A 13,789-nucleotide genomic window follows, 5' to 3' on the forward strand; every position below is an offset into this window, starting at 1 on the left:
GCTCATGCTCAAAGCAATGACAATGGCAATGCCCACATGTACTATGTCATGCTTTAAGATATCTAAGAAGTTATGCAAGAATCTCTCTGCCTTAATGGCCAACTTTTGGTAGGGTGAAGGAAATGGGCAAGAACAAAATGCACTGACAATCATTGAAGAGGTTATCTCAAAGGAGAAACTAGGAAGGATTGGGCTTCAAGGACTTAGAGGCCTCCAACAAAGCATTACTTGGTAAGCAAATATGGACTATGATAACCAATCTAATTTTGCTGATCAATAAAGTCTTGATAGATACTTTCCTAGAGGATATCTTCAAGTGCAAAGTCCCCAACAATGCATTCTGGATATAGAAAGGATTAATGGAAGCAAGGAAACTGGTGAAACAAGATCCAAGAAATAGTATAGGGAATGGTAAAAGCACAAAAATTTGGGAGGACAGGTGGTTACCAAATAGCCCCCATGGGACTCCAACAACACCAAGACATGAAGACTGCTGTTTATGGAAAGTGAAAGATCTAATAAACAACCAATGCTGGAACAGGGTCTTGATTTTCAGACACTTTAACTATGAAGATGTAGAGATAATCATGAGCATTCCACTGAGCTTATTAGGAAGAGAAGACGATTATTGATTGATACACAATCCAAGGGGTGTATACACTGTCAACTCAAGATACAAGCTGCAGATGAAGAAAGCAAGGAGGACTAACAAAAGAAGTAGGTGAGGGAAAGGGTTCTAGTTGGGTAGAAGATAGAAAGCAAATGTGGAGCTACTTATGGAAAATGAATACTAAGCACAAGATTAAGGTGTTCATCTGGAAATGTTTAAACAATGCTTTCCCAGTTAAAGAACTAATCCATAGAAGAACAAGAAATGGGGACCCTATATGTAAAGGATGTGAGAAAGATGTGGAAACAGTAGAACATGTAATGATGGAATGTAACAGAGTAAAAGAAATCTGGAGAATGGCCCCAATGCAGTGAGATGGAGCCTAGGAATAGCAGGGAAACTTCAAGAAGTGGTGGACAATAATTCTTAAGGCTAGATATAGGCAAGAAGAAAATAGACATTTGGCCTTAACAACAAATATCTTATGGCACATCTGGAAGAGCAAAAATGATAGGGACTTGAATGATAAACACCATCACCCCATGAAAACCATCCACAAAACTCAGAAAGAATGGTTTGAGTATGAAGAAACCACAAGCAGGCAAGGAAGATTGAGCACAAAAGAAACAATAGCATCTTAAAGAACAGAACAAGAAGTTGTAGAAAACTCAACAGGGAGAATGAGGCTGAGAGTGGTAGTCCAAATACAACAAGAAAATAGCTTCATAGGCATAGGAGTGGCTACTATGGATGACCAAAACAAAATGATAGTGGAGTGGGATTTAAAAGAGAGAAGGTCAAGAGTAGCAGAAGTGTGAATGAAGCTACAGCCATCAAAGTGGCAATAAGTAAAGTTGCAATGAAACAATGGAGAAGGATTGAAGTCCAGATACATCAATAACAGCTACTTAAACAGATTACTTCTATGACAGCCAAGGACATCACAATGGCAACTCTTGTGGAGGATATTATTAACCTCACACTTTTATTTCACATGTGCACCTTTTGTCCAATTAGTGAAGATACTAATCATGTTAGCTATAAGCTTAGTTTATATGCCTTAGGCATAATTAAAGATGAGAGACTCATCCTCACTTAGCGTCATGGAACACTAGTGTACAGAATTTTAGAGCCTTTGCTCTTACTTGTAAAGTTTATATCATTAATGAAATATTATTATCATTTCGGGGAAAAAAAGGCTTGCTCTAAAAATGTTTTGTCTTGACTTAAGATTTCCATGTTTCTAATGTACAAATTATTTTTCTTCACGTATACACTTACATAGTCATAGAGTTTCAATTTGAGAATACAAATTTTCTCTTTTATCCTTGTTGTCGAATTCAAATTCCTTTAAATATTATCTAATCTATTCAAGTTTTTTTCCCATCATTAAAGCATATATCAAGTTTTGTATCTAATTTAAGCATTTTGCCTTACCATTCTGTAAATAAAAGGGAAATCAACCAATAGCCAAAAGATTTGAACATTGGATATCCAATTCCTTTTCTAGATATATTTTGTGATTTTTAAAAAGAAGATAAATCCTTTGCAAGGGAAGGGTGGGATTTGAGAAGCGAAGAAGATAAGCAAGAAATTTTAACCCAAACATCTAAGTTATTTTCCACATTTTAAAACTCCATAATTAAATAATTAGCTCAACCTAAAATCAAATAATAATGTTGTAGAAACAGACAGTAAGGACCAAAGGTTGCAAGTCTCAATATGCAAACTTATTGTGATTTTCACATCAAAATATGTCTACTTGCTTAAAACTACAAAAATTTGGAACAATCTGCAATAAAATATGGGAGAGAATTGTAGTTTTGGTCCCAAATATTTGAGATATGAACACTTTTAGCCTCTCAAGTTTGGATGAAAGCAAATGTAGTTCCAAATGTTTCACTTTCTTCGCACATTTAATCCTAATGACTGATTTTTACCAATTACTATCGGAATCAAGTCATGCGTCAACAATTAATTATTAAAAATATTTTTCAAAATTAATAAAATATTTCTAGCTACAAACTTTAATATAAGATGACTAAATACTCATATCCTGGCCACATGAGTAATTAATCTTCAACCTAAATTTTTTTTGTCAACTAAATTTTTGTATTTCTGAACTAAAGATTAATTACGCACGTGATCACCATGCAAGTAACTAGTTCTCTTTTTACTACAAATTATGGCCACAACATTTTTTTACAAATTTTTTTTCCATTTAAAAAATTAATTGTCTGTATGTAATAGCACATAATTGGATTCCGATAATAATTAGTAAAAATCAATCAATCGGACTAAACATGCTTAAAAATTAAACATTCAGAACTACAATTGCTTTCTCCCAAACTTTAGGGCCTAGAAATGCTTATACCCCAAATATTTGGGATCAAAACTACAATTCTTTTTAGAATATGTGTTATCACTTGTAGCAAAATGAGGATTATTTTGGTTACAAAAGCCAAAAAAAATCAGGTTTTATTTTTCTTTTGTGTGACAAGATGAAATATATAGCTTTGACCAAATAAATTCCAGTATCGTAAATCTGGAACAAATTCATTGGGGATTAAACTTGGGTAAATTTTGCACCCAAGAAACAAAGTTCAAGCACGGACATCAAACTTAATTCATCAGCTTCAATGGCATTAGTGAGACTAATTTTCATCGTGCTGGAGGAAGAAGTTTTGTGTTGGGAAGAGAGAGGAGAAAGGGTTTATTTGTCACCTTAAGTCCCTAATGAAATTAGGCATCAATAAAAAGCGTCTAACCCAGACAGAATCAAATGTGCCACAAAATCTTCCCATGCTGTTCCCCAGTAACAGGTCGATGAAGATATGATCTATTTACATGATTAATAAGTTGACAACTGTTAATACAAACGGTTTGCATTGGAACTAACATTATCATGTTTAATACTCCCTTCGTCCCACTTTGATAGTCTTGTTTTTCTTTTTCGTCTATCCCAAATTATAGTCCACTTTTCCATTAAGAAATGTAGCAATCTTTCAAATTGTCTAAAATACCCTTATTAAATATCTTATTATTAATACATTGTTATTAAATACTAACCCACTACATTGAATACATTGAACTTTTCCAACACTAACCCATTAGCTGTAACTAATATTAATTGACACTCTTCGTGATTAGCATAAGGGTATTTTAGGAAATTATTAATCTAAATTTATGTTTCCAACCAAATTAATTACACTTTCTTAATCTGTGTGAAAAAAAAAATCAAAACTAATAAAACGGGACGAAAGGAGTAGTTTATTGATTCAATTATTAGCAAAGATATTGAACCTGATCACAGAATCATAAATAAAGCACTTAATTTCAATGCATTTTACCCAAAAAACCTATGCTTGGATTCGTTGCTGCAAAACAATCGACTTAAATTCAATGTTTTAACAAGTCTTTCCCCAAATGCCAAATCTCTATACAACATATACCTGTTGAGACTGCAAGGGAAAGATACAGAAGAATTACATGTACAATTGAGCTGTTGACTTTTTAGGCAGATCGCCTGCTAATGATTGCTTCCCTGAGTTTCCTTCCTAATGCATATGCTAAAGGAGGAGGAACAGCATTACCAATCTGCCTATGTTTGTGTAGAATATTACCAGCGAACTTATAGCTGTCTGAAAAGCCCTGCATGGACAAATTAAAAATACTGTGAACATTTACCATGATTTAAAATTTCATTGAAAAACCAAAGATTAATTAATAACTCTAAGCTTCAAGAAATCATACTTGAATCGCTCAAAGTTCTCCACAGAGCATGTAATTTTCCATTGAGCAAAAACCTTTTTTTTTTTAGGTTAACTTCAAGAGTAAAAAATAAAAGGGTAAATTACACTTTAACTCCCTGCAGTTTAGGGATTTTTCATATAACTTCCTTGTACTTTCAAAAGTTATATATAATCTCCTCATAATTTAAAATAAAATGTCAAAATGACAGAATTTGCATTCCTTAACCAAATCAACTAAAATGTCAAAAGTACTCCTATTTAAATTTAAAAATCACTTATAAATCACGAGAGGGTTATTAATATAGTTAGAAAATCATAAAGGGATTATGTAATAAAACACTAAATCATAAGAGAGTTATGTGATAAAACACAAAACCATAAGAGGTTAAAATGTCGTGGATATTATATTTATATATTTTGATTATTTCAATCATTTTAGTTTTTAAACAAGTATAATTTCAACATTTTTGTAGATTCCACTATGGAGTATCATTTCCATTATTTTGACACTTTAATCCAAATCATGAATATTATATACAGCTTTTGAAATTATGGAGAAGTTGTGTAACAAAATTGTTAACCCACAAGGGTGTAAAGCGTATTTTACCCAAAAGAAAAATGCAACCAACTTTACTAAGTTAATATGAAGATGCAAATTCTATTAGCGTGCCATATAATTAAAATTTGGTAATGCTGAAAAATTTTACTGTAAAGATGCAAAAAAGTTGAAAAGATATTTTGTTACTGGACTTACTTGAGAACGAGCACATTCACGAACAGTAACAATTCTGTCTTGTTCAGGGTGGAAGCACATTCCAACTTTACCCATAGGTTGTGGATCTGTTACAGAAGTCGGAAAGTTGCCCTCCCAGTCCAACCTCCCATATAAGCCCTTCCACTGATTGTGCCTTTTAGCTGTATTTGGCAAGCACCATGGTATCAAATCGACCACTTGCCCAGTAGATAATTTGACCTGCATATTTCCAAACGAAAGTTCAACCACAGGATACAGATGTTTGCAATTTTTTATTTTTTTTATTCTTTAATTTTATTTTGCTTTTTTTTCCAACTCCCAAAAGCATAATATCTTATTCCATAAAAGACATTTCAACACCTTTTCATCTGGAAGGTCTCGCCAATCAGCACCTGGACGCCTGGGAATTCTCTGGCACCTGATAAGGTTAAGTTCATTCATTTCTTTCGATATGTGATCAGACAAAACCACTGAATCCCCACGAATTCTTTGCTGGAACCATGACACAGGGTCACCTTTATACTGCATTAACAAGAAAAGTAGATGCAAAACATGTCAACGAGAACACATATCTACCAGATGTGATCTTTGGAAGAAGGCAGTGAACTCACTAATTGGCCGGTTGCCACACCAGCTTTCATCTTAAACAAAAAACCAAAAGAAAAAAAAAAGAAGGAATCTTTATGCCTTTTCCTTCAACTAATCCTTTTGAAAGCAGCCTAAAACTAATTCATCGACTGAGAATGTCTCTTCAACTTAGTTTCAAAGCAGGAAAATGCATAAGCATTTTGAGTACCTCCATATTTGTTTTGGATGCCCCATTCACAACAGGAGGAAGATCACCAATAGTATCTCTGACAGTTATCGAACGGAAAGCAGCTCCATTTGCAGTGCTCCTCACAGCTGCGTATTGCGAATTTGCTGATAATGCGATTTTCAATTCTGGTGCAGCAAATACATGCATTGGCTCTGGCCAGTCTGGAAGGACCTCCTCTGGGGATGCTGCCCATATAAATGCTCGCTTCCTAGACTGTGGTACCCCATATGCCCCAGCTTCAAGGATACCAAACCTCACCTGATAAGCAACATGATTGTTAGATACAAGTATACAACAAAGCTCTTCTGTTAAACTGTGAATTTCCTTGAGGCAATACCAATGAAAGAAGCAACATGTACCTGATAACCCATTTCAAGAAGTGAAGCTACAGTCAAACGAAAAGTCTGGCCTTGGTTGAAAGACACAAAATTTCTCACATTCTCCAGGAGAAAATACTTTGGTCTATAGTAGTCAGCAAATGATAAAAATGCTAGAATCATCTCACACTGGACTTTACTCCAGGTGCTATGATTAAACCGATTCATTCCAGAAAAGCCCTACAGGAAGAAAAGTACCTTAAGTCAAGCAAAATGGTTGTTTATTTATCAAGTGACTTGAGCCGTTGGGCTTAACAAACCTGACAAGGAGGCCCGCCATTGATGAAATCCACTTGTCCAGGCAGTGGCAAATTCTCTACTTCCTTTTCATCCAATTTCATAGCCAACTCACCAGCCTCTGGAGTTGATATGCAGTCATCTGCATCCCCACATTTCTGCATAACAGCCCTGTGTTACAAGCCAACAGACTTTGTCATTGCCAATTATTGTTTTTATAGTACCGTTTCCTGAATGTGTTATGGGTGCAGGAGAGAAGGAGAGAGATACTTTCTGTTGCACTCATGCACACACACACCAAGAAGGGGGGGGGGGGGTTACCTTAGTATCACATTGCAGTTGTTGATGAACACTAAAGACTCTGGATGGTTAAGCTTAAATGCATCTCCAGCAGCTTCTTCATACTCAATTGCCCACTTAGTGATTGAAACACCTGAAAGAAGATAAGCACCATCTGTCATGGCCTGTTCATGATGATTATTCCCTAAAGAGAACAAATTTTATTCTTAAAACAATAATTGCCTGATTGCTGCAGTCCCTCAGACAAGCCACCACATCCAGCAAAAATATCTAGAGTTGCTAAGTAGTTTTCTTGAGAAGTTTGTTTTACTCTTTCAACTCCAACATCGTATTCCCCTTCTTTGCACTTCCCCTTTTTCTTCCTACAAGCATCATCATCATTATAATTCCTCGGACTATATCTCAATTTGATATGAGAAGGCATCTGCATAAAGATAAAGAATTTAGTAGAATTTATGCTATATAAAAGTAGAATTTTCAAGTAATACACGCTCAAACTGAAAGCTAATGGCACTTCTGACAGAAGTTAGAAACTATTCCTCAAAAACAAACTTATAGGGAGTGGGAGCAGAAATTACCTGCTTGAGAGATCCTTTGGAAGGATCATAGAGATGTTCACAGAAGAAAACATGATCAAAGATAGCAGGGACTTCTTCAGATGGAAGATCTTGCTTCTTTCTAACTTCACATTTCCCTTCAATTGTCTCAACAGGTAGAGTATGGGTTTCCTGGCTATAATAGATCTGAGAAGGATACCAACTAAGTCTCATAACAGTTGAATAAGGTAAAAAAATAGCAATTCAAAGTTCCTAACATGCTAGGTTATTCATATTTCTTAGTATCATTAATTAGAAGTAGAAAGTGTACATTCATATCACTAGAACTGAAAAAGCTACCACCTCTCGAACATCAGAGCAGTATGCTTTCTCCTCAGATATGTCTTCAGGTCTGAAAAATCTCCTGAGTTTCAACTGGGTAGAATCCAATTCAGCTTTTCTACTTGCATTGCTTGTCAATATCTCAAGCAGTTGACATACAACATAAGCCTTCAATCCTACATTTCTCCCACCTTTATAGGTTTCACTTTCAGACTTTCTTGCTGCAAATTGATGGGGTTCCACATAAACATAGTCGTAAACAGAATATTCAGTCCCTAGGTAGACAAAACTGGTCTTAGATGTGTCTATCTCAAAAATTGCCTTCTCGGAATCAGTTTTCTTTAATTCGCAAGAGTGACAGACACCAGACCCAAGACCCATTTCATTAATAGGTACACTAAAGAAAGCACCTTTCTCCGGACAGTACAAGCTTTTGCAATAATACTCGGGTGGTAGACCCTTCTTTTTTCTTTCCTCCGCTCTTGTTCTATCTGTTTTATCAGCAATTGCATTCTCTTTCCTGTGCTGATGTCCCCAAGACCTTTTTCTTATTTCCAATTTCACTATTTGTTTGGTATCTTCCAGTTTGAAATCACTACAATCATTTGTCAAAAACAATTCTCTTTCAGTAGCCGCATTTCCTAGCATGGTTTGAGATCCTCTTTTCATCATCCGTCCATGGAACATTTTGCTTCCATCCAACTTTTCATACATATATTCTACAAAATACATATCAGAATCTTCATCTGATTCATCACCCTCTACAAGAATGACACTACCAACTGCAATCTCATCTTCTAGAACAATGGCTGATTTGTACAAGGCCTCAGCAGAAGATGTTCTACCCACAGATTCTCCAACCCATTTTATCTCCATCGTTGAGCAGAACTTAGTTCGTCGTGATGATGAGGAAGTGGTGTGGGTTTTCATGGGGAAAACTTTTTCCTCCTCCTGATTATTGTCCTCTTCATTTTCTTCTACTTCTTCTACTTCTTCATCCTCCTTCACATCAGAATTGACACCATCATTCAACTCCTCTGGTGAATAATTTGAATAGTATTCCCCCCAGATTCGGTTGATCAGCCTGGTTGTTGTTGCCTGCATAGCCTTCCGCTTGGAAATTATAGGAGCCATTGCTGCTCTGGGATTCAAATTTGATTCATTCCTCTGCACAACTTTCTTCTTCTTAACTAACCACTTAGTATGGTGCCTCTCTTCCATTTTCTGAGTAAGACCAACAACAAAAGCACTTTTTTTTATCTTCTCATCTGGAAATTCAGAGAACTGTTGCAGAATAATCTGACCATGTACAACCACATATCTTTCCACATCATCCACTTTAGAAGATATATAGGCAGGATGATCTTTCTCATATTCTGACACTCTCTTGATGACATCTGAAAATGAAAGCCGTGCAACTCGGGTCTGTTCCTTCAACAAAGTAATTATACTGATAGCTAGCCTTGCTGTTTTGAGGACGGGTTGATACCAAGGAGCATATTGCTTCAACGGTTTCCCAAGTCTGTACCTGGAGAAGAGTACATAAGATATTACCTTATAGATGAGAGAAGTTAGTTATAACATATGCTAAGAATTAATGAACAGAAGTTCAAAGGTCTCAAGAATAGGATAAGCAAGCAGACAAGCAACTTAAACTTTTCTTAAAGGGACTCCATATTGTACAGGTATATTTGCCTTCCAGGTTATATTAATAAAAATTGTACACTTTTGAATTGATAAATAGCAAATAGCCACAGCAACATTGAAGACATAGAGAAGGCATACCAAGCCATATCAGTTCGTATTGATATGAAGATCATTGAGGATCCAAACTCAATCATCCATTCTTTTATTGCACTCAAAAATATCGGAATTCCATCAATTTCAGATGTCCCAGAACTGCTTGAGGAGGATTGACTAGGATCAGTATCCAATTGATATCCAGATCCATCATCAGAGGCCATGACCCCTGAGCCGTATATTGACACATCAATTTCAGCACATGGTTTCATTGGAAGTAGCTCCAACGATATCATTCTAGAGTCTGAATTGTACAATGCCCAGTTGTGGAGCATACTTCTTGGCAAATCATCCATGTAGTATGTATCAGCTCCACTGTCAAATACTACATATTCATCTGTTTCCTGATTAGAGGTGTTGTAATATGCTGGCAAAGGATAATCGTTAGCGATCTCATCCTCATTGATCTTGATGTAATATTTGCCTGAAAGGGAGGATGAACCTTGACTTTTTTTTGGCTTCATTGAGCGCCAGAGTTCTTCTTCATGTAAAAGTCTTGCCAACTTCAGATCTTCATCCTCTTCTAAAGGGCAATTTGATGAGCCAGATTGGGGATTCATGTGATCTCCATCTTTTTCTTCACAGCCTATTCTTAAACTTCCACCTGAGGATCCAGCTTTCACTTGTGCAAGATTTGCTAGCTTGCTGCATTCATCTCTGAGAGCAGCAAGAACAGGCAGCTCAAGAAATGATTGATCAGCCTTCTTGGATGTCTCATCCAAACCTATAAGTTGATTGTGAACGAACTCCCCTTGAGAAACTATAAAATCCCTGATAGAAGCTACACCAGAGAAGCACTTCATACCACTCATTGCACGTACAACCCCAGCAAGCAACTCATCAAGACTCAAGTCAGGATTTCCTCCGGAAGATTTTGACAATTTTTTATAGACCTCAATACAGGCACTTGCCTTGGCAAAGAACTGATCATAGTGCTTCTTGTAGACACCTGAAGGCTTAAGACAGTCATAATCAGCAATATCAGTAGACACCCATATAACTGGGGATCCATCTTCATAACCAGAGATTGCCCATTCTTCAATGCGCCCAAAGCCTTCACATCTGACTCCTTTAGCTTTTTCTTTGTCAATACAATCCTCAAGAGGTAAGATAAGACCAGATATGAAAACATCATCAACTTCCAACATTTCGAACGGTTGTGGAATCCCATCTGAATTATGGAAAATGTAATCTACAAGTCTTCTGCAAGGGCGACCATCATCTTGTCCAGCAGTCAACCCAATGGCTACAGCTTCTTCATCTACAGTTTGGTCCTTTTTCATTTCAATGATATCTGACTTTTTAGACGTCTGAAGAGGCTTCTCTTTGAAATCCAAACAAGCAGCAGCTCGCTTTGGCATTTTTCGTGAAGTAGGTTCCTCAGTAATAGTGGAACTAGATCTCTTCTTTTCCTTTTTTTCAACCACAGAAGCCCTTTTCTTTGATGCAAGACCTGATTTGGTTTTGTTCTTTTTGACACCTGTAATGCATGAGAGACAAGAAAACAATAAACATACAAGAAAACAGAGAGCCGGCAAAGGCCAATTCCAAGTCCAAGGTTCAGAGTGAGATATGCAGATGACAAATATTTTTGCAGGCAAAATCAAAGATTGACAGAGCAGGGCAAGTTCTTTTATCATATCTTCACAGAGCAGGGCAAGTTTTTTAATATCCTTTTCCAGAGAGAGATCTTTCACTTGGATTGAAACAGGTTCAAAAGCATAACTGATAACAAGCATTTGTACAAACTCAAACCAAATTGACATAAAAAATAGCAAAAAAGTTGAATGCATTGAGCAGTCATAATTCATATTACTTATATGTTGAAAAAGGAAAAGTTGAGAAAAGCAAAAAGATAATCCAGAAAATGTTGCAATTAGGGACAATTTTTATCAAGAATACCAAAAATTCTTCCAAAATCACCACATCAGTCATCTAAAGATCCCAGCTAACCAGATGCAGATATCAGAATTTCTATTTTTGTACTTCAAGAATAAATTGCTTTAGACCTAGCAAACCAAAAAAAGCATGTTTTCTGATTACATGCTATTAGAATCTACAATGAAACATAAATCCACGGTACACTGTTCATTTTTAAATTTTAGAATGAAAATCAAGATGCAAGATGACAGAAGCATATCAATATACACTAGAATCTTAAAAAGTCACATTCCATTGCAGAAAAGGATGGTTGAAAAGCAATCAGTCTTTGCCCAACCATGCGTTTTACCAAGACACAATGGAACAATGACTGCAAGCTTTAAGCAAGCAATCCTTCTTTGAATTTGATAATTTCTTTTAATCCTTGAGGTCAAAGATGTCAACCACCATCTCTAGTGATCAAAAAGTTTACTAGACAGGCAAAAAAAAGAGGCTCAACTAAAGTTTTCGGTTTTACATATGAATATGCTAACTTGTCAGAACTTCAATGGACTTTAGCAAGAATGGTATTTCAATTGCAATATGAGGGTGCACCAGTCTTAATTCCACTGGTACTGTTAATTAGACGTAGGTGTATACTAAGCATCCGATACATGTCAATCCCTAATGCCATATATGGCCATGGAGCAGTCTCATGGGTGATAATTAATGAAACTTCAACACTGTCCAAATTAAAGCTCTGGTACTGTTTTTAAATGATTATAAACAAGAAATACCTACTAGACAATGAAAACTGAGGCATATATCTATTCACTGATAACTTATATCTCTTTTATTGCCATGGATAGTATATTGCAAGCAAGGTGCATTGCAGTGCAGCAACCAAAAGCCATGAAATTAGAGCCATTAAAGCATAGAACTTTCCCTAAAGTGATTCACTTAACCTTCTTGCTTTTTCCAAACACAAGGTATTAAAGGCAAACAAATTTAAACCAACTAGGCTCAAGACTTTCCATATATCCATTTTACCATAATCACCGCCTAAAAGCAACAGATAATATTTGAAATATCTCATATTAGACACTCCATAAGAACTCTTAAAAACTTAAAAAAGCAGGTCCATCTTAAGTGCCAAACTCAGGATGTGTCAAAGAGTTCCCATTCTTCCGCGTTATAGTACTCATCTCAACTTCCCCCTAGTACCATAATTTCAATAATGGTTACTATTGTGAATGTAACGATTTAGCAGTTTTATGAATTTCCCTCATAAAGATACAAAACCATTGCATTGAGTATTTGCTCTTTCTTTTCCCATCACTTAAATTATCAAACAAAACCAGTAAAACTAAAGAATCAAAAAAAAAAAAGAAGAATTTTTATCCATTTCAAGTCCTGATCCAAGCTCAAGCATGATTTAATTAGTCCCCCGCAGCCTATCCACAAAAAATCACCAATATACAAACATAAAAATGCTCAATTTTTTATTAATTAGTCCCAATCACACTCAGCTACCAGTGAAAAAGTCAACAAAAAGCAAAAGCAACAAACGCACAATCCCAAACTCACCAAACAAAAGAATAACAAAAAATAAAAACACCTCTACAACCCTACATTTTCCGATAATTCGCCGATATAGCAAGAACATCAACAGAACAAAAAAATCTCCTTAAAAACCCTACATTTTCCGATACTTCGCCAAAATAACAAGAACTCCAAAGCTCAAAAACAAACAAAAAAAGCGCACAAGATTAAAAATACAGAGTAAAGGTGAAAAAACATACCATCGTCATCAAGGCCAGCTGGATCCAAGACCGCTGCGGAACCCATTTTTCGTGAATTTTTTTCCCTTGAAAAATTAAAAAAAAATAATAGAAAAACCCCTCGTTTTCTCTTCTCTTACTTACGAGAAACAAATTTAGGGCTTTTCAATGAATGAGAGAAGGGGAGGGAAAATGAGTGGGTAGTGTGGCGGGGAGTGGGTGTATATATTACGGAATAAATTATTGAATAAAATATAAATATAAACGAAAACGCGTTTGAAAAAACAGGGAAGCGGGAAGCCGAAAAAGTTTAAGAGATTTTTTGAGGTTTTTGGGCGCCAAGGCAATGCTGCCCGCCAGACCAGACATGTCGAATATTTACCTAGAAAATGATTTATGCTTATTAATTGTTACATTTTTTTAATTGCTTGTGTGGAAATTGGAATATTACTAGTAGTATGATGGGAATTTTTCTTTCTTCAAGTTGTTGTCGTTGCTTTCACTTTTTTTTATGAGTGATGTTGGGGCTTATTTGTTTTATTATGGTCTTTGTTATATAAGTATCAGACAAAAAAATTTTTGTTTGCTCAGATTTTAAATGTAGAGTAAACAAATTTTGCTTG

At 35.8% G+C, this 13,789-nt stretch overlaps 1 protein-coding gene across 1 annotated transcript; it reads right to left on the minus strand.

Moving 5' to 3' along the window:
* Positions 1 to 3,922: 3,922 nt before the first annotated feature.
* LOC113700221 (DNA (cytosine-5)-methyltransferase 1B-like) lies at positions 3,923 to 13,579 on the minus strand. The gene is made up of 12 exons (XM_027220744.2): positions 13,188 to 13,579; positions 9,511 to 11,005; positions 7,747 to 9,253; positions 7,426 to 7,590; positions 7,070 to 7,271; positions 6,869 to 6,980; positions 6,571 to 6,718; positions 6,293 to 6,490; positions 5,913 to 6,191; positions 5,477 to 5,638; positions 5,117 to 5,335; positions 3,923 to 4,261 (listed from the first exon to the last, which is right to left on the minus strand). The coding sequence occupies exons 1-12, from the start codon at positions 13,231 to 13,233 to the stop codon at positions 4,124 to 4,126; spliced, it is 4,671 nt and encodes a 1,556-aa protein (XP_027076545.1). The 5' UTR covers positions 13,234 to 13,579; the 3' UTR covers positions 3,923 to 4,123.
* Positions 13,580 to 13,789: the final 210 nt, after the last annotated feature.

Source organism: Coffea arabica, chromosome 7c (genome assembly GCF_036785885.1).
Source record: "Coffea arabica cultivar ET-39 chromosome 7c, Coffea Arabica ET-39 HiFi, whole genome shotgun sequence".
NCBI lineage: Eukaryota > Viridiplantae > Streptophyta > Magnoliopsida > Gentianales > Rubiaceae > Coffea > Coffea arabica.

Coding starts and splice junctions, on each gene's coding strand:
- LOC113700221 (XM_027220744.2), bottom strand. CDS start 13,233: ATGGGTTCCGCAGCGGTCTTGGATCCAGCTGGCCTTGATGACGATG. Junction 6,192..6,292: donor TTCTTGAAATGGGTTATCAG/GTACATGTTGCT, acceptor GTTGCTTATCAG/GTGAGGTTTGGTATCCTTGA. Junction 5,336..5,476: donor GAGACCTTCCAGATGAAAAG/GTGTTGAAATGT, acceptor GGAAATATGCAG/GTCAAATTATCTACTGGGCA.